The 25,748-nt window shown below is 43.0% G+C and overlaps 1 protein-coding gene and 1 long non-coding RNA gene across 12 annotated transcripts in view; one reads left to right on the top strand and one right to left on the bottom strand.

Annotated features, from left to right (window-relative positions):
* ZEB2 (zinc finger E-box binding homeobox 2) overlaps window positions 1–13,340 on the bottom strand; it is a 135,676-nt gene extending 122,336 nt beyond the window's left edge. The window contains exons 1-2 of one of the 4 annotated variants that reach the window (XM_047722432.1): window positions 12,905–13,340; window positions 10,236–10,377 (exon numbers count right to left, since the gene is read on the bottom strand). In XM_047722432.1, the coding sequence (XP_047578388.1) occupies window positions 10,236–10,308 (73 nt within the window). In that variant the 5' untranslated portion in view covers window positions 10,309–10,377; window positions 12,905–13,340. Of the gene's footprint in view, window positions 1–10,235; window positions 10,378–10,570; window positions 10,703–11,260; window positions 11,383–12,904 lie in introns of those variants that run through there. The other 3 variants (XM_047722434.1, XM_047722435.1, XM_047722436.1) reach the window with 3 other exon arrangements.
* Window positions 13,341–16,904: 3,564 nt separating this feature from the next.
* Window positions 16,905–25,748, top strand: part of LOC125095897 (uncharacterized) — a 69,431-nt gene continuing 60,587 nt past the window's right edge. For 5 of the 8 annotated variants that reach the window (XR_007125991.1, XR_007125988.1, XR_007125993.1 and 2 more), the window contains exons 1-2: window positions 16,905–17,244; window positions 19,137–19,187. This is a non-coding gene — a long non-coding RNA (uncharacterized LOC125095897). Of the gene's footprint in view, window positions 17,245–17,421; window positions 17,607–18,187; window positions 18,464–19,136; window positions 19,188–25,748 lie in introns of those variants that run through there. The other 3 variants (XR_007125994.1, XR_007125989.1, XR_007125992.1) reach the window with 3 other exon arrangements.

Below are 25,748 nucleotides of genomic sequence, written 5' to 3'. Positions count from 1 at the left end.
TTGAAATAACACACGGCAACCCAGAAAAATGAAGAATAACTAAAAACAGATTAGATACAATAGAACATGACGTTTAATCCCGTAGATTATAGGAGAAATTATCTGGAGTCTTCAATTTTATAGTAACTTTTTTAAAAAAGGAAAGGTAACTTAAATATGTGCACTAACCTTTCGATATTTCTTTTAATTCTAACAGTTACTTTAAATCTCATCCCCTCAACTCAGCGTACTAATAGACCTAAGTTTGTAAAAAAAAAAAAAAAATCATAAATCATTACGACGATTACATTCCTCAACTGAAAAATGAAAGCAAAGTTCAATCAGATCCTTCTCGAAATGTTTGCTCCCCTTACATCCTTTACGTGTCCCCGCTGCTTGCTCTTCCAAAGTCTGGTTTTCGGGAGCCTGTTATTAATTTCTAACCAAGACTGCAGCACCCAATGTAATGTACTTGGCTTTATTAGCTATCGTATGTTCCTGGGCCACAGACACAGAATATCTGATGAAACATTGATCATCTTCCTTCTCTTTTCAGCTCCTCTAACTTTCCTGTCAGGAGCCTGGAAAAATATGCACAGTTACTGTTGCTGAGGGGAGACAAAGTTTAACTTCTGGGTTGGCAATCGGAGAATAATTCATGAGCAGATTTCTAGCAAATGATATGATTTGCTAAATTTTGGTCTTTGATTTATATTTATGTACTCCTGCTACTGTTAAGGTTTTGCCAACCTCAATTAGATCATGAATGAGATCATTTTAATTCAGCCCCCAAACTGTGACCTGACCATGGTCTGAAAGTGTTCAAAAAGTAATTTTAAGCCTCCCTTTGATTTGAAAAGGAATACTGCATGCTTGGTCGTTCATACAAATAACATAAAACTTAATTATTGGATGATTTGGCAGAGGACCTTCTTGCCAAACAACAGTCAATGCCAGCTACTGTGATGCTGGCGATGCCCGGGCCCCCGAGCACACAGCCCCCTGTATACAGCATTTGTTCATTGTGTCTCAGGGGCAAGATGCTTTCAAACAGGATTCATGGATCTGGGAGGCAGGGTGCAACTCAAAGGGTGTACCATATTTATAACTCCAGTTAAAAAATGCTGTCTCACCTAGAAGGGAAGTAGATCTGCGCTGTCAAATCACCAGGAGGCTGTGACAAAGGGAGCTTGCAGCCTGACACACGGTGTAACAACATAGCAAACACCTTTAATCCTGTCATGTCTCATACCCTTTACTTTCTCACACATTTGTGGCTGCTTGAACGTTGACACCTACACTCTTTTTCGAAACTAAATAAGGCGATCTTATTTAAGCCCAAATGCAACACCTGTAAAGTTATTCTTGTGCCCGGCAAAAAATAACCATTAACTCCTTCCTCTTATAAATGCCTCTCTGCTTGCTTTGGCAAGTCTCAAGTTGGTAACAGTCTGCCTGAGGCCCTGACTCTGAGGTTCACATGACCTTCCGAGCTCCGAAAGATAGGCAACACTTCCCCCTTGAAAAGATGCGAAGGCTGTGATAATGTCACTGTCCCAACTGGCCTCTTACAGCTTTTTGAGCTGAAGCCCCTTTCTTCATCACAAACTTCTGGTGTCTTTTATAGTAAGGAGAGAGGCCCCAGTTCTTTATTCCCTCTAGCTACCATGGTCTAATATTTTAAAAGCTGGAAATGAAAATAGCTTTTCTAAAGATATTTCCTGGAATTTTAATGTGCTGCCTTGATTCCTTTTTTTTTTTCCTTGCCAATTATAAACCACCATTTGGAGGGCTTATGAGCAATGTAAGTCCACCTCATCTAATTAAACCACATTGTTTTAAAAGCTTGAACAGTTTTCATGTCTACAAGACTTGTCTGAATAATAAACTGCTAGAACCAGAATTCTGAGTGTCTTTGGAGAGCCGGGATTTTATCTGCTGAGTGCAAAGGGCCAGGCACTCAAAGAGTTAAAGAGTGTTCCCGCATTGCTGGGTAGGTTAATATCACAGCTGCCTAGTAAAGCATTATCCCGGTACCTCGCTTAACAAAAGCCTCCTTTTGCAAACAGACTCCCACTTTCCCCCCAAGTGTCCAAAGGTGTTTACTGAAGTAAATCTGCCTAAATCCTTCATTGCTTGGGTCATGGGGGTGGATAGGAGGGGTGGAAGGTGTAGGGATAATCTCTTTTTGTAAATTCTGTAAATCTTCTGGGAAAAAGAAAAAAAAATCAGGAATCTGTGTCACATGCTCATGTACAACTTCTAATATCTCCGCTAGTTCTGCTCTTATAAGCGAAATCAGTACAGTGGCTATCAGAAAAGCCCTATTTCCAATTATTCACTGTGCTGTTTGACGCGACTGCACTTCTAAACTTGTGTGTGTGTGAGTGCGTGTGCGCGCGCGTGCACACATGCGTGTGCGTGCGCGGGCATTATGTGCTTAATCTAATTGTTGAAAAACTGTTGGTATCTAAAAGTGGTTTCAGAAAGGGGGGAAAAAGACAAGATAGTTCAGGAGCAAGATAATGTAGCTGAAAAGTTGTCACGAGAGGCTTCTGCTCTTGCTGTGGTCTCATTCCGATACCATTAACTGCATGTTACTTTTGCATGTTGAAAATGGAGGCAAATAACACAGTAAAACCTGACAGGTCCGCCTGCGAGGGTTTAAACAGTTCCCAGTAAGAAGGAGCCCTTGAGGCATAAACTTTCTCTCTGAGGAGAACATGAATACCACCAACCCCTCCCTACAAATCTTGAAGCATCCAGTTTGAGATACAAAAAGGCTGTCATCTCACAAATGTTAAACATACTAAAAAAATCTGAAAAAAAAGTATGGAGAAGGTGTGAAAAACGTGGCACTTTACAGCCCTCAAAGCTTTTTAAAATAGAACAACTTTTCCCCCTAAAATTCTTTTCAGAGAATTTTTTTTTCCTTTTTGGCTCATTTGAGAGTTTCTTTCTTGGCTTTTTTCCCCTTTCATTTGAAAATATGAATTATCATAAAAAGTCAGGGGAAAAAATGGGAAAGTCTTTTCCAGTTTTCCTAAAGATTTATCAGTGTGTTCAGGCTGGGTGTAAGCACTTCTCCCTTTTTCTCTGGGCCAGACACCCATCACTGAAACCAGAGCAGGGCCTTGGGAGACTTTATCCTTTCTCTCCTCCAGAGCAGTCTCCAGCTGCAGCAATCCCCCCTCCCCCGCTGACGCACCCCCCCACCCCACCCCGTGCCCTCACCTCTCTGGTCTGATGGTAAACAATAAGTAAAGCCAAATAGTAGGCAGCACTCAAGAGTGGGAAGTCCACACACCTGACCCCAAGTCTAACAGGCTTCTGAGGGAGAATTTGATCCCTCTCTGACACTTTTTACCTCAAGTGTTGAGCGGGGTGGCCATGAATAGTACAGACATGCCATCTTGTAACACTATATGCCTGTCAGGAGGGACAGGGCCTGGTCAAGCATCAACTATATAAGGCTGGTAACTAGGGAAAGCCCAACAAACAGCCACAAACACCTAAGTTATTTTACTACCCTCTGCCTCTCTCCTCTCCTCTCTCTCTCTCTCTCTTTCTTTTCATCTTGGCTTTCTGTGGCAGAATGCAAATGGAGCCTGCCGGCGGTGAAAGGGCTGAATGTGATTAAGAAGAAGAAGAGCTCCTTTCTTTGTTCTCCCCTCAGGGGATGTTTACTGGGAGAGACACAGCGGATCAGATATGAAAGGCATTCAGGTCAGCATTGATGTGAGCGAAAGTGAAATCATACCTAAGGCATTCAAAAGACCGCCGTGTCAGGGGTTCAGCTAACGGTGCAGCTACTGTGCGTGTCTTCCCGGAGAGGCAAAAATCTTTTCACAGACTGGCGATTTTTTCTCCCTAATTTACTACAAAATTATAAAAGTTTCCCCACCCTATTTACCTCCTACCAGATGACACGAGAGTTAGTATTTTCTCTCCTTTTGGACCACACGCGAAATTAGACCAACTTCTAATAACTGTATTACCTTAATGAACCAGCAAGGCACCATCTGAACTGTGAAATCTTTCTTTTTTAAGCAGATGTATTCATGTGTGATACATATATGCATAATATGAAGGGGAGAACTGAATGAAGAGAAAAGCCAAAAGCACACACATGGATGGCTTTCCCTCTCACTTTTCTCAGAGGAAACACAAGACAACACACACACACACACACACACACACGCACACGCACATAGTATAAAAACAGTACAGAACACCTTAAAACGCAATTCTTTATTTACTTTGTAACTACTAGTTACACTTTTCCTGAGAGTTTTCACTCTGACAGGACTGTCACCCAAGATAAAAGTATTTGGCACATAGCTATTAAGGCAAAGACTTCCATAGAGTCTGCTGATTATTACTGCTTTCCTTTTAAAAAATGCTTGATGAAGAAATACTTGGATCTTACTTTTTAAAAGTTTACACTCCCCACAGCCCAAATAGTCATTCAATAGATTTTCCAAGTGGTAAGCTGATGCTGTTGGTATAAACAGAGCTATGTAAATATATACAAAATTCACAAATCACAGCAAACATACAAATAATAGGGAGGTGCCTAGATGTTTCAAGGCTTAAAAATGAAAGGGAAAATCACATTTCATCTTCTGATTGGTAAAGAAAGAAAAGAAATGGGGGGGGTAAAGGCTATATTTATTGGTTTTAAATCATCCTTCCCTCTGCTCTGAATAATTTTTTTTCAACCTTCACATCTTGGCTAAAAAGCATATTTGGGCTTATGTTAACATCTGCTTTTGTGGTGACATTTAATTCTGTATATTTTCAACTAGTGTTTCTGCATCACAGATTTTCCTCCTTTATCTCTTTGCTCTAAAAAGACAACCAAAGAGCAATCAAAAAGGTGTCTGACTTGGCCATTCAGACAATTGCCCCCTTGTGGGAATGCGGGAATGAATGGTACAGTGGACACCCCAGCACCATTGACGTTATAAACATGTAAATGAAACACATTAGGGCAGACAATCAATTGTCTGTGAGCATTGCAAACCTGCACTCCCTCTCTCTGTGACAGGCACAAAATAGTGTCTACCTTGGGAAGCCACGGTGCTGGAGAGGAAAAGGACAAAGAGTTCCCTTTCACACAGAAGAAAATGCACCTTAAAAGCCTTGGAAGAATGCACATGACAAAAACTGTTGTAAGGAAAAGAATCTCCCACATCTTGGAATAAACGCAGCTCTGCTAGAGAGCTAGCAACACTGTCCTCTCCTACCTTCAGGGTAGACATACATTTCTCCAAGGAAATATTCTTAATACGGCATTAGGGTCTTTGATAACCTCTTGGAATTTTCTTTACTTTGAGCAAATTAAGCAAGCAAGCAAGCAAGCAGCATCGGATACATATGACATAGCAGTTTAGCAGGGAACTTTACTCTTGGCTTTACTCGTGTTTGAAAATAAATGCTTAAAGAAGTGAATTTATTTTTATTTGGCAACAGAGTAACAACGTAAAGTTTAAAATCCTTAGCTCACCCTTACCCCTGGTGGAGCGTCACACTATGGATGCCAGCAGGCTAGTGGCTCTGTTACGAAGGAAGGCATGTTCTACCTCAATTGACTTAGTTTTTCCAAACCAAAATAAAACAAATAGATCAGTCTAGATACATAGCCCTCAGTCTTGTGTGTGTGCAGCGTGACGAAACTTGCAGAAGATCTCCATAGAGAGAAAAGGATGGAGATGGATATCTTTGGAGCGCCCTCAGAACTGGTACCTGCCACACAAACTGCCTCTGAGAGCTTTGAGAATCAGCAAAACGGGCTCCCTATAAACTCACCAACTTTATGAAGAGAGCTACTTGCAAAAGATTTCTCCACTTGCAAAGAGAACCAAGTCTGAAGCGAGTGTAATCCGAAGGCAACTTCCCTGCCTCAGTGTCTACTAAGGGGCTCTGATTCTGGGCTGCACCATCCCAACTTCACCTCTCAGAGAGGAGAGGCAGGAGCCACATCCTTCAGAAGGGGCAGAATGCATTTCTTTTCCTTTTTATTTAAACATCTCTGAAACGGAAGCAACTTCTCCGTCCTCCGCTGCCTCTAAGCATCACCACCAGCGCCTCCACTCCCTTCAAGGAAGTGGTAAGGAGAGAGGGCTTATCTTAAAAGAGGATAATCATTTCTGCTCATCTGATTGTTTCTCCCCTAGGGTCCAAAGCCCTGAAAACATCCAAATTCATCCCTTTTCTTACCACTGGAAGCCAGGGACCAGAGGCATTTGTAAAAATCTTCCCCACTCCCCCCCAACACAATCCCCATCCCTTTAGCTGAAAGTTGAAGAAAAATCAAATTTAACTTTTCTTTCTTCCATTCCTTTTCCCCTCCACTCCTAATTCGGTTTTCATTTAAAAGACAACTTCATTCCCTTTTCTGAAACACGCAGTCTCCGGATTTGATTTTTGTGACAACCTGCGTGTTTGTGTGCGATTTTTCAGAGGCTGAGGCTGGAAGGCAGTGGGCTGGGGAGGCTGGCCCATCTTCCCAGGCTCCACAGGAGGCAGGAGGGAAGCAGGAGCATCCCCAGGAGCCAGAGCCCGAATCAAGGGCTAAAGCAACAAACTTTGCAAGTTACAACTGGGCCGCCAGTAGCAGGCAACAGCCGGGCATCTCTTGCTCCAAGTGCTCATTTCTGACTCCAAGGCTGTGTGGAGATAGTGGGGTATAATCAGGGGAATGGAAAAGGGGGGCTGGGTTTTCCCCCTCCTCTCCAGCTTCAGTGAAAGTGTTACAAAGTGAGTCAGGCGACTGAAGATCATCTGACTGAACTTTCTTGAAACCGACACACATTCTTGTCCGGCAGCAACTTGCTTTTTGCCTCCTTCCCCCTCACCCCTCTCTCCCTTTCCTCCTGCACATCTTACTTTCTGGGAAGAGATTTCATCCTTTCCATGTGGGGGAAAGGAGACTGTCAGCTGTGGATTAACTTGGCCCTGGCACTGTCTTTACCAAGCATCTTGCTGGCCTGAGAATCTTGAAGGCTGGATTTTAGATTCTTGTTTCTCTCTTTGCACATTTATTTCCCTCAAACTGCCTCCTTCTCCATTGTTTTTTAATAATTGTGTACAGCATCATCTTCTACCCACATTCTTGACCAGCCTTTCTCTCTCTCTCTCTCTCTCTCTCTCTCTCTCACACACACACACACACACACACACACACACAGCTTTACATGTTTTTCTTCTTGTCGCCTTCATCTATATATACGTTGTTGACTTCATTAAAATTATATAACGTGCCATTCTAGTTTCCTGGATGACCATCTTTTTATTTCCTTGCAGCTTCTTACTTCTGTGATTAGTATTGCCATTATTCCTTTCCAGGAATTTCTATATGATTTTGATAAGCATCATCATATTTAGTGTTATCAGCAAAGACACAAGCTCAAAAGTGACATCTTTTCCATGAATCCAGGAAAGAAGAAAAATCCACTCAGTTCAGATAAATCCTGGCAATCCCCAAAGGGAAAGGCATTGGATATGTGCTTGATGAGAAAGAAAATGAAAAAGGGGGAAGAAAACTCTTCTACCTGCTTCTCAAAACCAGGGCATTGCTCAGTCAGATTAAACCTGAAGAAAAGCACTGACAAGTAACCAATTCACAGCCTGTTTTTCACAGATTATTTGGAAAAAGAGACAGGTAATAGTCAAAGTTAGAGAAGCTGTAAGCAACGGACAGGCTTGCTGTTAAGTGTGCAAGGTCTGAGGTAAATGTCTTAAAATGTGCAATTCAACTTTCCATTTCGGAGTGTTGAGGCTTCTTCCAAGTTAGTGGCTGGGCGGAGGAAAAATGGTTGCAGTGTCCATGGCTGAGCACCTCCCTGGCACTCTGTTTCACCTGCGAAGCCCCCAGCAGGCCTCCCTTCCTACCAACCCCAGCCCTTAGGGTTCCCAGGAAGCTTGGAGCTTTCTATTTCCACAGACCTGGGCTCTGGCCTGACCTCACTGCCGGGGCCAGGCTGGTCATCGGTGGCAAAATCCCAAAGGGGGTGGGAGGAGGCAGGAAAGCAGAAACAAACATTCTAAATAGTCTCTTCTGCAAAAGAACACTTCTGGGAACCTTGCTTTATATCTCGTTCTCTTCTCTCTCTCTCTATCTCTCTCTCTCTCTCTCTCTCTCTCTCTCTCTCTCGAAAAATGACTGTTTAACATAAGAAAAAAAAAAAGCCTCCTTGACACAAAGCTTTTGTTATCCAGTTGATCAGCACCGTGCTTTAGATACTTGTAAGAGGGGGAAAAAAGCCCCACAACAGACATTGATTTTAGAAAATCAATAACCAACATTTAATAAAAGGAACAGAGGAAACACAAGAGAGGAGAGGGGGACATTAGGTATAATTTTAGTGTCTACTAAATTACCCAGAGATGGAGAAGGGGAGGTCTCCTGTGTAAGGACCACCTTAAATAATGCCAGATACCAGAATGAAGAAAAAAATTAAATTAAGAGAGAGAGACAGAGATACAGAGACAGAGAGAGGGAGAGAGAGAGAGAGAGAGCGGAAAGACTGACTTAAAAAGAGGCAGTCTCAGTTGGATCTTGGGGAAGGAGCTAGGAATATATTATCGTACTTGTTTTCTTCCCCCCCCCCTTTTTTTGTAATACTAAGCCAAGCAAATAGATCAAAGGCAGCACAAAGGGAAAAGGCAGGATAACGTAACGAACAGTTTCTGACCAAAATTCCTCTTCACTCCCCCATATGGCTCGACACCTCTACCACAACAAGCAAAAGATACACACACACACACACACACACACACACACACACACACACACACCCCACACAACCTAGAGAGACAGAGAGAGAAGCATCACTTGTCTCTAAATCAAAATTCTCTCTTCTTTGTGTTTTCTCTCTCTCCCGCACCCCACACTGCGCCCACAGCCGCCCCCTCCCTGCGCCGCGCAGCTCCGGGGCAGGCCGGGGGCGCGCACAATTGTCCTCTCTAGAGGAAAGTTGCTCCAAGTGGGCCGGGCGGTCCCCGCGAGGTGCGGGCTGGGTTTGCGGGAGGCCGGAGGCCGGGCTGGCGCCGCGTCCCCACGTCCAGCTCAGGAGCGTCAACGCGGCCCCGTGCCGGGTGATCAAGCTGAGATCGAGGGGAGCGAGAAGTTTCCTTTCCCAGTCTGAGCTGGCGCTAGTTAGCTTGTTTGTTTTGGGGGGTTGGTTTTTCTTTTTAAACTCAGTATCCTCTGTCAGCTCCCCCCAGCACCCTCTCTGGTCCCCAGCTCTCTCCCCTCCCCCAGGCGCCTTCTGCGCTCTTGCCAATCACTTTTCTCTTTTATTCCCACGATTTTGTTGGGATAATACCTGGGGGGGGGGGTCGATCTCTCTCTGTCTGTTTCTCTCTTTCCTCTCTTTCATCCCTTCTCTGCCTCTCTCCAAGATAGACCTTATTAACAGTCACCCTTTTAATCTCCCACCTCTGGTCTGTGTGTCCCCCTCGCACCCCCATCTCCTTCCTCCTTCCTGACTCAGCTTGAATAACGGGCTCCTCCTGACCATGTAGAAAAACACCCAGAAAAGTCTCCCCGCTCTCTTCGACCCCTCCAGTCCCCGACGTGGAGCTAGAGCCCGCTGGAGAGGAGCCACCCACCCCCGAGCCCGCACGGACCCTGCCGGACCCGCGCAGGGCCGGCCGAGTCCCTCCCACCCAAGGTCCGGGCGCGCCCGGCCGGGCCCGGCTGCTCGCGGACCGTTACTTGGCGTACGGAGCGGCGGCCGCGAGACTCCGGCAAGAAACTTTAAGCCTTGCGGAGGCACAGCCCCAGGCCCCCTCTCCCGCCCTCGCAGCTCCTCTGCCACCCCCGCCCCCGCCCCGGGACCCTGCGCGACCTGGCGACCGGGCCCCCGCCCTACCCTTGCCGGACACTCCCGCAGCCCGGCCGGGGACCGGGCGGACCGGGCGCTAGAGGAGCGAGAGGCGGAGGCAGCAGGAGGGCGGAGGCGGGGGCGCAAGGGGGCGGCGGGGGTAGGGGCGCGGGGCCCCCGCCGGACCCCGGCGCTCGGAGCCCCTCGGCGCCCCCCGCTCACTTTGCCCGGCACTTCCCCAACTCCCTGGGTCCAGTCGCCGCGCGCGCCGGGCTCCGGCGCCGGCCACGAAGAGAGGCTCGCCCGCGAGCCCTGGGCGCCGCCGCCGCCGCCGCCTCGGTTCCCTTTCCCTTTCCCCCTCCTTCTCCCTGGGTCTCGAGCCGCGGAGTGGCCCGGAAAAGTTTGGTTCGGGCCGCTTCTTACCGTTTTTCCTCCTGGGATTGGCTTGTTTGCGCCTCTTGCACCGGGGGCCATCCGCCATGATCGGCTGCTTCATTGATAAGAGCGGATCAGATGGCAGTTCGCATGGACTCGGCGCCCTGCTTCGGCAGCACGCAGGCTCGATCTAGCAACCAAACACAGCGACAATGTGGGCATCGCCCGCGCCCATTGAAACGCGCGCGGGCCGCCCAGGGGAGCCGGGCCAGGGCCCCGGCGAGCACCCATCCGCGCCCCCCAACGCCAAAGCGAAACTTCGGCGGCCCCCTCCCCGCCCCCTACCCCCCAGCCTTGGCCCCGAGGCGCTTTGTGTTTGTTACTGTTTGGTGTGTTGCACCCGCGAGGGGATCAGAGAGACAAGAATTACATCTTCAAAATGAGTCATAACTCCTGACCGTATGAGGGAATGCACACAGCGGTACAGTAAGGCTGCTTGACTCAGGGCTAGGCGGACCCTTTCCGCGGAAAAGTCCTCAGCCCGGCTCGGGAACTTGGGGTGAGGCGAGGCTTTCTTTCACTCTCATCTTGTCGCACCCCACCCCCCCACAACCCCATTCCCCAGAGGAAACAAACAAACAACGCGAAACAGCCCCCGATGAAGCACACTCGGGCAAATTGATAATAGTAATTATAGGAAGCCCACTCGCCCCGCGCCCCCTCCCCTCCCCTTTAGGAGTTTATCGAGGCACTGTCTCTACCTCCCCCCCGTCCCCCGCCCCCAAATTAAGATTTCCCGTTTCACGCCGAAATAAGAAGTATAATTATAAGCCTCTTTGGACACTGTCGCTTCCCACCCCCCCACCCCCCCTCCACTTTGACAATATTTACTTAAGTATTTTCCCCCACCTCATTCACACACATGCTCCCCTACACTGGTTCCCTTAAATAGTTCCAGTAGAAAAAAAAATTTTTATCCCCTCAAGAAAGGAAAGAGAAAGTCCAACCGCTACGGCAACACTTTTAAGCTGTACTAAATGATCGTATCCTTTCTGGCTTCCAAACTTTTGTACCTAAAAATCGAGAGAGGCGCTGCATTTTTTCAGCTGAAACTGTCAAAACTTGGAGAAGGGGAACCTCGGAGGCAGGCAGGAGAGGAGGAGAATCCCGAAACTCGGTGGAGGTTGGGAAGATGCTGTGCCTCGAGGATTAGTTTAAACAGGGGCTATAAAAGATGTAACAGATGCAAACTGTAACACAAGGGCCATTAACCCTTTCTCTGCCGAGCACACTCAGTCCCCACGCCCCGCACCTATTGTCTCCTGTGCTAGAAGCTTTGCAGAAAACCTGGAAAGTGAGTATCAGTTTCCACACATTTGCTGAGAGGGGTGGGGGGGGGTGTGCATAGAGAAGGGGAAGTGGATGATTTAGAAAGCACCTTGAATTTAACCTAGGCATAGTGGGTGACTTTTAAGTTTGACACATTTTGTCATTTCTTGGCTCTCCTATTGATTGGAAATTGTTGGGAAAAATCCTGAAATAAGGAAATGGTCACACAAGTGTCTGGGATGAAACAGCTGGCCTGTCTGTATTCATGCTGAGACTTACACACGATTGCATATAAATACATGTTTAATAAAGTAAGCTGCTAGTTTTATGAGCATGTGTGTGTGTGAGGGAGAGACAGGGCATTTGTGCTGTAAACTTTATCTTTGCCTGTTATTTCTAACTCTGGAGTTAGTAATCTTGCCTTCATCATTATAGGGGGAGCATGTAAAATATATAAGTAGGTGGGAGATAAACACATTCATGTTAGCCGGGCACATCACTGTTCCTGGGAACTCCAGCTATCTCTCTCGACTTTTCAGTGCCAAAGTATGGAATGGGATATGTGTGTGCATGTGTCTCCTGTTAAATTCATGTCTATAATACTTTGCCATTTAACATACAATTTCAAAAGTTACCCTCAATTTAAAACTCTGATATCCTGACAGCAGCTTTCTTCCCAGCTGTAGTGACCCCCCACACACACACTTTGGTAAACGACTCAAGTTCCATGAGGACTTTCACTTCTTTATTTATCGTCACAGAAGTGAGGTGTTACTTCACATACATACACACACAAAGAATAAAATAAAGAAATGAAACTCGCTAAGCAGACAAAAACAGGCAACTTTCTGCTTAGAAAACAGCCTTCTGTGGGAGAGGATGCACTGCCATATCTAAGAGAAAGACTTGCCCCTGAATTTGGTAGGTTTGTATCGATCAAGTTTTGTAATTATTAACAGGTATTTGCCAAGTTTTAATTGCTGAATACAATGAATTGGAACTAGATGCAAAAATAGAGCAGAATCTCTCCCCTTGAAGAGTTTTCATTCCACCGTGTAGTTCTCAATAAAACTTTTCCTAGGCTAGGTAGCAAAGGGCACCTTTGGTTACCTGAATGGACAGGTACAGGGCAAATTATCTGGGTGAGGAAAAAGGAGAGAAAAGGAAGGAGAGAGAGCGGGAGTGCCAGAGAAATCGAAGAAGTCACTCCTGGGAAAAGCTTGCCATAAAGGAGCTAAACCCACCTGAAATTCCTGCCCACAGACACTCCTTCTCACTTCAGACTCACATCCCCACTTAAAAGGAGAAAAATTATAAAAGGACGGTGGGGGATGACCATACCAAAAAGGAATAAAAAGAGAGAAAAGGGGAAAAAAAAAAAAACCTACCTGCGAAGTCTTGTTTGTAGTTTTGGCCAGAAATGGTGAGAAGAAAAAGCATGAAGAAGCCGCGAAGTGTGGGGGAGAAAAAGGTGGAAGCGAAGAAACAGCTCCCGGAGCAAACTGTACAAAACCTCGCCAAGAGTGTCGGGAGGCAGGACCGTTATTCCTGCGGAGCAGGTTAGAACTGATCTCTTTCGGCCACTCCAGGAAACACAAACCTGGGGACGGACTGACGTGTTACGCCTCTTCTAATGACATTTTTTTCTTTTTCTTTTCTGTAGGAGAGAGAGGAGAGACCCTGAAACACGCGCCACCTATCTTTGTGGGGAGGGATAATTGAAGCGCCCTGAGCGTGAGCATCATGTGAAAACGTGATCGCCAAGTTTCTCTCTGGGAAAGGATCTGGGATAGATTATACCTTGAAGTCTCCGCAAACGCTTTAGTGGAAGAAATGAAATTCCACCTCCCTCCCTTCCTCTCTCCCTCCCTCTCGCCTCCCTCCCTCCCTCCCCCCCCCCCCCCCCCCCCCCCCCCCCCCCCCCCCCCCCGTCAAGCCTTTGGCATCATTATCCTCATCACTAAATCCTACAGAGTACAGGGCGGAAAACGGTGCACACCATTCACAGAACTGGAGAACTCTTAGGGGCGAAAGTTAAAGGGAAAGATCCCGGGTCCTCAATCTTGATCGCCTCTTCTTATACAGATATTTCTAATGACCAGATTTGAGATGCACATTAAGTTGTGTGGATTTCTCAGCACGTCTTCTGGAACTAAATTCTTTGCTCTCTTTCTTATTTATTTATTTATTTATTTATTTATTTATTTATTTATTTATTTATTTAGATGGCAGAGCCAGAAAAAAAAAAAAAAAAGCTGCACGTGAACTGCCTCTTAGGGTGTGTGTGTGTTGGTGTGTGTGTGTGATGAATTTCTGGATTAGATCCCAATACTAAAAAGTAGTTTGGCATTTTAAAAAAGGGTCTCTAAGTAAATTAACATAGAGCGCTGGGTTGACTGATCTCTGAATCCCTCTACATCTCACGGAGACCTCACTACAAAGTGAGGGAGTGTGTGTAGGAGGAAAAGGAGAAAGGCCATAGAGGAACTTAGCAGGGAAGGAAGAGCATAATATTAAACGGTATGGGGTCTAAGTTTTGGGATATATATTTTTTTGATATTGCAATTAAAGTAAAATTAAAAAGAAAAGACTCCACCTTTGCTCTGAAGGGATTGGTTATGTAAATATGGAAGGGATTTCCTGGAGAATACAGCTTTCTACTGTATGGTTAATTAAATAATCACTCAAAAGCTTCCAACGTGACGCTTCTGTCGTAATCCAATCAGGTTACATAGGTCCTAAACAAGAAAGATATTTTCCACATCTGGAAGTCAGCAATTTAGCAAGTACTGCACATTATTAACCAATTCAGAGCCCACTTCCCAGGGGAATTTTTTTTGAAGTTTAAGTGTTCTTAACCAATGCTCTGCTGTTTTGTTAATCAAAAAGCTGGTTTACACTGCACGTAATTGGAACTAATATAGAAGTAAATAAAGACAGCCAAATTTGAGGATGCTGAGCACATGCATTTATCGGAAAAGGAAGAAATCTCTTAGCCTCCAATGGTTCAGGCTCAATTTCTTAAAGAACTGTGAGACTTTTTTTTTTTTTTTTTGAAGAGTGAAAGTGCTTGAGAACCTCAGAACACAAACTTCCAGTCCCACAGCCTTTGGACTTCTAGCAAAGGTAAAGGTGGAGGTGTTAAAGAGGACTAAACAACCTCACGCCAGCTTTTCTGCTTTAATATTATTAGTGTCACAGCCCCCTGTTTTCAGTCTGATGAAATCTGAAACAAATAATACCCTGATCCAACACCAGACTTTTACTTATATTAAGATAAACTGCTTTGAATTGTGCTTTGAATGTGTGCCTAAAGCAAGACTTTGAATTCAGGAGTCACTTGCAATTGTACTCAGAGGAGGGGAAAGCCACCACATGGGTAGTCACATCCATACTCCCAGAGGTGCATGTCTTTGTATTTTGTATGGGGGGGGGGGCAAAAGCTATCCAGCATGACCACAGCCACTTCTTACTTTAAGTTGCAAACACGTAGATTTTCACAGTTGTTTACAGACTTACCTCTTTCCCAACTTGAGTATTACAATGAGAATAACTAGATAAATTAATCTTCTTCCCCACCCCATTACAGATAATTTACCTATAGAAGAGGCACATTCAAGATCATCAGTCTAAAAGTTAATTATAAAAAAAGGAAAATTAATGATTTCCAATATGGGCCAGACATATTTTAAATATTATGTTTTACATTACTTGTAATAGTACATACTAAATATATGTATGATTTATCAAATTCCTCCTCTGAGATTTCTCTCTATTGTTAATGTCCTTTTTTCTTCCTCTTCCCACTTTTCCCTCCTTTTTATTAAAAAAAAAAATGGAATCCAGCTTCCTCTAGAAGTTTGCTTTTCAGTTTCCCACTTCCATTCCCATGGAAGAAGGATTCCATTCATTGCAAGGAGTGATTCCAGTCAAGATCCCACTCACTGCATTAGCCCAGGTAGTCATTGGATGGTTACAGTCGCAGACACTCATAGCAAAACCACAGGTCAAAGGGTCCAAGGGAAGGGCTAACAAATCACTTGTCTTTATTATGTATATTAGTGTCAGGTTACTTAGGATCTGGCTTGAGAGAGAGAGAGAGAGAGAGAGAGACTCGAGTATTTCCATTAAAAACACCTAATCATCTGATTGCTCTGGGCTCAGTAATTGTTGAAGTGGCAGGAGGCAGCCCCAACACTTAGAACTGGGAGTTCCGACTTTCGAGTATTTGATTTGGGGTTAAAAAAAAAAAAAAGCAATCTTTCAGGTTCCCATTAAGGTGTATGTTTGGATGATGGCAAGGGAAGGGTCTCTGAGAGGGGTGAGAGCGCACGTAGGTTGCCCCCCGCCCCTGCCTGGCACGCCCCTGGCACTCTGCTCCTCATTTGACCGAGAGTTCCCACCAACGCAGAGGCGGTGAGATCGGAGGAAGCCGAATATAAATTTGTTCCGAACACTCCCTTAGTCCGAGCCAGGTCGGGGACAATGAGGATCGTGGGATCAGCGGGATGCATAAGCGCAGGGCGCAGGGAAAAGTCGAGAGAGGACTGGTGCTTTCGGCTCCTCACACAGCAAAAACAAGTCCTGCAAATGAATCGCTCCTTCCCGATCTTTCTTCCCCATTAATAATCCATTTCGAGATTACCGCAGACGAAGGGGATTAAAACAACAGATACAAGTAAATGTGAAATGATATTGCAATCGACATTGGAGGGAGAAAAAAAATTCTTTAGGATTTCTTTCAGTAAAATAAACTGCCTCCCTCAGGATTCCCTCCACCCAGGCAGGGTGAGAAGATGCACTTTTGTTTTCCAATTTCCTTCAGCCAGGATCTGGTGCCTGTTCCCCCATTCACCTCTCAATCTGTCAATTTCCCCAACTTTCACAGCAGTTCGCCCCCCCTTCCCCCACCTCCCGCGCCAGCCCCAGCTCCGCTCGCCGGCCCAGAAGCCCGAAGAGATACAATGTTTCTGCCCTTGAACACGCAGGCTGTAGAAGGAATTCGAATTTGGCCCAACTAATGAATATTTTTTTTATAGCAAATTTTGTTTATTTTGTACCATGTGGAGAAAATAATAATAAAAAAAAAGGAACGTATTCTCGTTTTGAAACGGAATTGATCTTTCATCTAGAGGAATTATTTCAACCCTGTGTTGTTACGCAGGAGGTGGGCAACTTCTTTTAGAGTTGCAAGCAAAGGGAGATAAGGGAGACCCCTGGATTGGGGTGTGTGTGGAGGGGGTGGGGGGCGGCAGGGGTCCAAGTCAAGCCAAACGGTTTTCTCACGTGCAAACTTGCAATCCAATCCATTCGGAGTTGAGCTTAGGATAGGAGGGGAAAATCTACTTAAAAAAAAAAAAAAAATCAGGAGCATCTCTCTGAGAAACCCTCTTAAACAAAATCAAAACAGGACTAGAGAACCTCAGACCGACCCTAACATCCCTGCTGTGAGGCCCGCGGGCTGTGGAATCACGCACGTCACCTGGCCCCAGCAGGGCCGCCAGCTGAGGGGTTCTTTTTATTTTATTTTCCTTTATTTTTTGAAGTTAAGGCTGAATCTCGGCTTCAGTGCTTTTGCCAACGTCTTCCCTGAAAGGAACCAGCAAACTTCAGGACTCAAATGAGCGTCTTAATTTATTGATGCAAAACAGGTCTGCTTGTCGCCCCCAATTCTCGGCGCGCTCGGTCCCCCACGCCCCCAGCTTCGGTCACTCCATTCGATTTCAGGGTAAGGCCCCGCCGCACAGGCGGAGGAGCACGTGGGGGGGGGGTGTCGGTCCCCGCCCGCTCGCCCGCCCTCCCCAGACCTGTACCCGCCCGAGAACCCCGCGACCCCCGCCCCGCCGCTGGGTCAGCTGACCTGGGTCGCTAGCTAGCCTGCTCCCCGCCCGCCGCCCCGTTTCCGGTCCCCGGGGTCCGCGAGCTGCGCTAGGAGCTGGAGCGGCCGCAGCCGGGAGGTGATGCTGGGGGCTGATTACCATGAGAAAGGCTGTGCCTGGAAAAGCCTCCTCCACGCGACTGTCAATCTCTCCAGGGGAAGGGGGGGCGGGGACGGAAAGGGGCCCTGTAGGAGTCACCAGAAAACTTGGAGTAAGTTGGATGCGACGCAGGCCCGAGGAGGTGGCTTTCGCCTCAACTTGGAAGGCTGTGGCGTTAAGGGCGCGGACGCCAGCAGCTTCGCCAGGGAATTAGAAACCAAAAATCCTTCCTTTCCTCCCTCCCTCTTGCCCTCCTGTCAGCCCTCCCTGTCCTTTATCCTTATTTTCTTGAAATTCTTTTCCAATTGCATTTTCTACATTCTCCTTTTTTTTTTTTTTTAAATCTGATTATCTTCTTTTTGCAATCTCTTGTTTTGTTTCTTAGCATCCCCTCTCTCTCTCTGGCTCTCGCTCTCGCTCTGATTCTTTTGTGCCTCCTTTATGTGTCCAGATTTATCATTTAGTTTTGAAAACACAGTGTTTAATATGTAATTAATCTACCAGCAGGAGGTCAGAGACGCCTTAACTAAAATAACTCCCTGGGTCATCAGAGAGCAAGTTCACCAGGTGTCAGTGAAAAGTAAATCATAATCATAAATATAAATCAATATCTTAGTAATCAAATGGTTTCTTATCCTGAATCATACCAGCTCAAACGGATTTTTTTTAAAGATACAATCTTCCTGGAAAAAAAAAATACTTGAAAAAGAGAATTTATAAGTAAAACAATGTGAAAAAATTCTCATTTACAATGAAACTTTGGCAGTACTTAACAGACTTTAGAAATTATGATAGGTAATTTAAAGAAACTGAAACTGCTTTATCTTTTAATGTTTATTCAGAAAGCATAAAAAATTCCTAAAGCACCCTCACTTCAGAGAGAAACGAGTTTATCTGTACTTGCTAAACAAATTCACAACTTGAGTCCTTGGGTTGGTTTCTTGGCTAGGTTGCCCCATTACCTAGCAGGTGAGTGAACACGGGGCTGCTTATGTCATGAATGTGGCTATGTTTTTGTTTTCCTTATTTTTTTGTCTTTCATTCATTTTTGAACACATTTGTGTTCACTTATTGAAATTCAGAGTTTGCACTTGTTTACAATTTGTTTACTTTGTTGCATTTTTAGAACTTGTTAGAAGTCAATTGAACATGTATATTAAGCTGCTTTTTAGGCCAAGAAAAATAAAGATGCATTAGAAAGATGCCTTTTATGCTTCATAATTATTAATTGACATTTTATGATGAATAATTAATCATTTGAATAATTTTGGTATCTCTGATCTGAACACATATTTGCATATCTAATGCTTGATTTTAGCTGTTTTTTTTTTTTAATCATTCTCTTAGGACAAAGAAACAAAATAACATTTTAATGTAAAATTTCTCTTTAGCATTTATGTAAGTTTATTAAGTTGTAGTATTCTTTCTAGATAGCCATAAAACTTCTTAACAATTTGTAAACCACTTACGTAGCAATAACATACAAATATGTGACAAAACTACAGTTAATTAGGAAAAACAATACCCTGTGTAAAATCAGTTCACTCTCCTCTTCAAATGCAGAGATAAGTACTGATTATGCACCATATTTTTCTTATTGGAATTTGATCATTGAACTTTTTGGTTATGTCTATTTATACAGGTCAAAAAGTGGAACACTGAGATAATTGACAAGTAAGACATGGTACTTAAGGTAATTTTACATTTTTTTACTTATTAATATATAGTCTGATTTAAAGTCCTTTAAAAATGATCATGCAAATATGTCCCTGGAATCTTAATGCCCCTGTGTCAGTTGAAGTCTGAAGGATCTAATTCTGATGCTAACAGTGCAGATTACTACCTGTATGATTACAGGCAACTTACTCTAAACTTGTTTCCTTATCAACAATGTGAGTATGCTAATAGTGTTCATTCCTTAGGGTTTTTATCGGGATTTAAATGAAGTAATACATGAAATGTCATTACAATGTAGCTTTATTGTTATAATGAAAAGTTGAAAAAATAACACGGAACATACAGATCAATTAAAGACAGTATAAATTAATTTTGACTACTAAAAACAACTATTTAACTTTAGTATCATTCATAATTTTTGTATTGAGAAATGAGTGCCTTGTCATTAAGTGAAGAAATAAAATGGAAAACATCATAAGATTTATAGCTAGTTTATGATTCTTTAGACCTGTTCAAGGGATGCATAGCCATCGATGTGAGAATAAATACAGTATTTCTTTATTATGTTCATTCAGCAGTTAATTTATTGTATTCAAGATGGTCATAATTTGGTTATAAATATCAGACTTCTTTTAATCCAAGTGTATAAACTTGAAGTTTCTCATGTTGTTTAGTAACATACTGTCTTTGAGTGTAAGGGTTAAATGTGCAAAAGCTCAGAAGCAGTCTTGAGTAAGAATTGTGAGAAAAAAAGGCAAATTTACAAATTTGGAGACCAGGAATTTGGCTGTCAAAGCATTATTTGCTGTAAGACCATTCATAATGAACTGAACATTCCCTTTTGGAATTGTAGTTATCCTGGGGTTTGTGCTAATTCCAAGTACCTATAGTGGGGGAGAAAATCAGTTTATTAAATGGAAAATGAAATCCCTAGTCTCTTAAACATCCACAAGGCCAGATTTTCTTTTTGGTGCAAAAGCTGAAAAATCGATGCAAATGCTAAGGGGAAAAAAAACTATTGCGATTTTTAATCCCAATACTGATGGCTCTTTGTTGTTGTTGTTTTCTTTGACTCCTCAAAACACTCCAAGTGTCCCCTAATTGTTTCCTTTCTCAGAGAATTCCTTCCATACTCCTTGTAGGTCAAAACCACCAAAAGGGCCATTTGGACATCAGCCTGGGGGCTCAGAGTGGCCTGTACCTTTTTCTTTTCCCCTTTTTAAAGGGAAATGGGACCAGCAACTGTTTGTACCTACAGATTGTCTGGTGACCTGGAAATAACTTCATACTGCTTTGTGGTCTTCTGTAATAGTCCCTATTCTGTTAAAAGGTCAAAATTATAAACTTTGTGCTCTACTCAGTTCTAATTTTGCACCATTCCAGGGGGGTGATTTTTGGTTGTCAGAGTTGTTTCAGGTATTTAAATATAAAAACCTTCCTCTCAAAAATGTTCTTCTCCATGATAATCACAACTCTGCCATTATAATAGCTAAGAAAATAACAACAACAACAACAACAACAACAAAACTGCTTCTCTAGGCCTGACAGTTTTAGAGCTGACCTAGGGAAAATTGATGACTTTCTCTAGAAGTCAAGTGTCTGGTTCTATGTAGGACTTTGAATCTGTCAGGGCCACCTTCATGGCCAACACCACATGCACGGGTTATCCACAATCATCTCACCTTTCGCAGATATCCTTCTGAACCACTTGTGTCTATCCACTCTGCACACTCTATCATGTTCCACTTCCAGTCTTCCTGGATGATTGTGTTAGTATTTGTTTTTCCATGTATGGCTTATTTTGCCTCTTGGACCTAATACTTAGGCTCATTTCTCTAGTTACAACATTGACTGAAGTCAAATGCTCAGGCTGAATTCTTTCTCTACCTTTGTTGCCTGTGGCTTCATGGGTCAATTTAGTCTTCTCTCCAGACCCTCGGCTCCAGAAAGGCTTCTATGTGCAGTTTCCTCCTCACTAACCCTGGCTTCAGTGTTGGGCCCAAGCACAGGACAAATTAGTGATGAAGATCATGATACAGGCATATCTGGGAATAGTTGTCTTTCTTTTCTTTTCTTTTTTTTTTTTAAAGATTTATTTATTTATTTATTTATTTGACAGACAGAGATCACAAGTAGGCAGAGAGAGAGAAAGGAGGAGGAGGCTCCCCGCTGAGCAGAGAGCCTGATGTGGGGCTCGATCCTAGGACCCTAGGATTATGACCCAAGCCAAAGGCAGAGGCCTTAACCCACTGAGCCACCCAAGCACCCCAATAGTTGTTATTTCTTATATAATTCTTTTATTGCCTGTTGACTGCAAACTGGACATATTTGACACTAGATTCTTTATAGTCTCCTCAATGATAGCCTATTACAATGGCAAAGATACAGATTTGGGAATTAGATGAATTGGATTTGATTCCCTGCTTTGTGTGTATTAATTGTGTATTGAGGACAAGATATTAAACTCTTATGAACCTCATTTTAAAAATGAGCAAAAGAAAGGTGCCTGGCTGACTTAGTAGGTAAAACATGTGACTCTTTATCTTGGGGTTGTGAATTTGAACCTCACGTTGGGCATAGAGATTACTTTAAAAAAAAAAAGGGCAAGAGAAAACTTAGGTTTTAGCTGATTGTGATGAAAAAATATAACAACATATGTAAAATGTCTGATACAGGATACACGTATCAATAACTAGGAATTCCTTCCCATGAATTATCTGAAAAATATATGAAGTTAAATTATAAAAAAGGAGTGTAGATGTAGCATGTGTTTTAGTTATTAATTTTATTATTTTAATTATTGTTATTTATTTTATGATTCTACTAGGAATTATTTAACTGGTTCTTTCATTATACAGGCATTAATGTTTACTGATAACAAAATTAGAAAAATAGGAGGTACCTGGAGGTGTACCTGGGTAACTCAGTTAGTTAAGCGTCTGACTCAGGTCATGATCTTGGGGTCATGGGATCGAGCTCCACGTCAGGCTCCACGCTGGACCTAGAGTCTGGTTGGGATTCTCTCTCTCCCTTTCCCTCTGTCCCTCACTGCTGCTCACATGCATGCTTTCTTTCTAAATAAATAAATAAAATCTTTAAAAAAAAAGAGAAAAGAAAAATACCATGGAATTTTTGAATTTATAGTAGAAAAGGTGTGTGTGGGGGGGGTTCGTGATTTCATGATAACAAACACCACGATACTAGCCTGTAAGATTATATATTTCACCTGTCCATTTGTAATTGTAAGAAAAAGGTATTTTCCCATGTCATTCTCCCCATGTCATGTGGCAAGGGAGGGAGCAGTCTTGTAGCTTGCTTAGTGTGGTCAGAAAGTGTCAAAGATCCCATTAGCTCAAAGTGAAAGGAAGACGATCTTAACACTGTCCAAAGCTCTTTCCCTACTCTTACCCAAATCTTAGAGCATTGAAGGAATCGTGGAAGGGGTAGAAGGGATAGAATGGCACTGAGAACTTTGGCCTGCAGTATCTTCTTCCTAACCCTCAAGCTGAGTGCTGAAACATCTACTTAAAAAAAATAAAAATAAAAAAGTAAGACTATGTGTATAGCACAGATATTGCTTCACTCTCCTGCCAGCAAATTTGGGAGTGGGGTTGGTCAGCAGGCCCTGGCATGATCTACTGTGTATGTGACTTTTCTACCCTATGCCCTAGAAAGGAGGGAGTCAGGGGAGGACTGGGCTGTGGACACAGGGAGCATATTAGTACGATGGTTCTACAACAGTGCGAACCAGGCTTCTTTCTCTCTCTCTGGAACTAACTTTGCTACATACACACAAAAAATCTGTTCCTATTAGGTTTTTCCTTGACTATTGTGGAACTATAAGTATGGCTCCTGTGGCAAAGGGGTAATTCTTCTGGGTTGAGGACAGCTAGCTTACCTATTGTTCTTGGCGTATGTCTGGACCCTTCTAGACAAGAGGGACAGAACAAAAGTGAATGTTCACAAAAAATCTTGGCCTTTCAAAACAAGAAGGAAAAATTAAAACCTCATTCTTTTAAAGCTTAATTTATCTATCTAACAAATATTTAGAATTTCAGTTTAGAGAAATCAGCATGATCCTGAGGTATAGTGTTACCTACCATCATCTACAAATTATATAGAATATTGGAAAAGTATTTACAATGATTTGCATGGTCCTTAGGTAGAGACGATCTCTATTGAAGTTCTGCTTCTACTAGGAAGGGTTCTTGTGTGGCTGAGGGAAATATTCAGAACTGGGTGAAGTATGCTTGCATTTGCAATCACTTTGACCTTTGGATTTGGAGCAAAGTAATGTGTTTTATGATATTGAAGCAAAGTACCATTACTTGGAAATTTTTAATAATTGTTTCATTTAGGATCTCTAAATAGTAATTTATTTGACAAAGGAAGGTGATCAATCATTGATGCATGTTTCCTAATCCCCTAGAACAGTGTCTATTATATCATAAATATTTGTTGTTTTTTTGTAAAATCTGACATTCATTAAGAAACTTTAAAGGGAAATAAAGTGATCTCCCATTTCACACTTGTAGTGACTTGGATAAGAATGAGGATAAATGAAGATATCAGGCAGGGACTATGAACTTAGGGACTTAGACACACACACCTCCTTTTTATCAAGTTATGTACCCAGTTACATTATTTAACATAAACTGTCTTATTCCTCTTCCTCTGTATCAGTTTTATACCTGGCCTAAAATAGATGAACATATGCAGAGTTATGTGTATATATATTTGTTTTTCTCTTTCAATGACTCTGATGAGTCTTTCCATGGTTGACTTTATGTAAATATATTAAATTTTAATAAGAGTTTTTTCCTGAAAAAAGAAAGAAAGCATAAGGAGAAAATGGACTGGACTAGTACAAGTATGGTTTGCTTACAAAGGCAAGTGTGAATTTGCAGTTTAGGATAAATGATCTCCTCACCTGCTAAGACCACACAACAGCTAAAGAAAGAAAATGAAAAGATGAGGAGTTGTGTTTTGTTTCTCCTTTAAGTAAATGAGCAGTCTCCATCAACCAATGGTCTAGATGATTCTCTTGCCAGCAGTTTCATTTTCATGTAGAATAGTAACTGGTTGCCCAAAGGTCTTGAGGTGAAAAGTGTGAGCCCTATTTACAATGCTTTCTTTTTCCCGTACCCTTCCCTCTCTCTTCTTCCCTCTGCTTCGGGTCCTATTTCGTAGGGCTTTTACCACTCCTTACCTTTCTTTTGGTGCTCCCTGTTCAGAGGAAAAACTATCTAAAGATAGCCTTGTTCACAGTCTTCAACAGGCTTAGCTTTTAAATAATAAGCTATAATAGGAAGATTAGAAATTTCCACTATATTGCAGAAACCTACCCAGAGCAAACAGAATGTTGACCTGAAATATTGTAAGGAAGGCAGTTCAATACCATGAACTATGTTCAGCTCTATGTTCAGTGCCTAGCGTGGAGTTTGGTGGCTGAGAGGTGTGGAAGTATGTCTGTTGAATGAATGAACACATGCATACGTGAATACTGCAGAAAGGAAGCCAGGCATAAGACAACAGGTGCCATTTGTTCCACATGACAAATAAGAATCAAAAGGTATTAATGTAGGTGCAAAAATCATCTGTGGTCATAAACAGGATTCTGACATTATTTTTGAATTCTGAGTATAAGATTTTATTTCCAAAATGAAATACCAAAATCATTTACCAAGCAATAGAGATATAACAGTCTCTCAGTCACTCACTTGCAAAGGAAATTTTCAATACAAATAAAGTCATACATATTTATACTAGGGTAATTCAAAATAACTTCCTCACATAAGCACTGCTACGTTCAAATAAAATCTTGCCAACACTTCTGAGTACATTGCTTTAAGGGAAAAAAAATGCTCCCTGTAGCGTCCGAACTATTTAAAAATCTTGCCAGCTTCTTCAACATACATCAGTTATCTCTCTTTAAATCACTGACAAGAATTTAAAAACTGCTTCATCAGAACAACTGTTACCCTTTCTCATACTCTAGTTAGAACCTGATCTTCTAAAAGGACCATATTACAGCTTCTTTTGAAATTTTGAAACCATTTGGCTGATATGTTTTTGCTACATTTTCTTTCTTGATTTAATTACTGGGACATTTGCATGAAAACAGGAGGACAGAGACATAAGATTTTTGTCTTATGAGTTCATCTGTTTCTGATGCTTATTCCCCACCTAAGATCAGTATTTGTTTTATTCTAATTGGGAAGCCAGGAGCTGGATTGGAAATGAAGTTGTTGGAGGTGAAAGAATAATAGAAATAGGGACACAGGAGGCTAAGGGACTGGTGGAGGATATGATAAGGGATTTTCTCCTAGATTACTTATTTATAAGTAGTCATTATGTCAGTGACACATGGTGTTTTACTGAAAAGGTTAGAAACCAGGGAACTCTACAGAACTGGTTGGTGCTTCTCTAAGGATACCACACCCAGGCAGTCACTACTCAGTTGTAGGTGTTGACATGCATCAGAGAAAACAGTGAAGGCTCTGAGCCTAGGTCCCACAGAAACTCTAGAGATGGCCACCAGAAGTGGGGAAGGAGATAAAGCCAAATGCCCCATTAA

The sequence above is a fragment of the Lutra lutra genome, chromosome 3 (genome assembly GCF_902655055.1).
Source record: "Lutra lutra chromosome 3, mLutLut1.2, whole genome shotgun sequence".
Taxonomy (NCBI): domain Eukaryota; kingdom Metazoa; phylum Chordata; class Mammalia; order Carnivora; family Mustelidae; genus Lutra; species Lutra lutra.
Note: the sequence above shows the minus strand (reverse complement) of the source record. Positions and strands in the feature narration are given on the sequence as shown.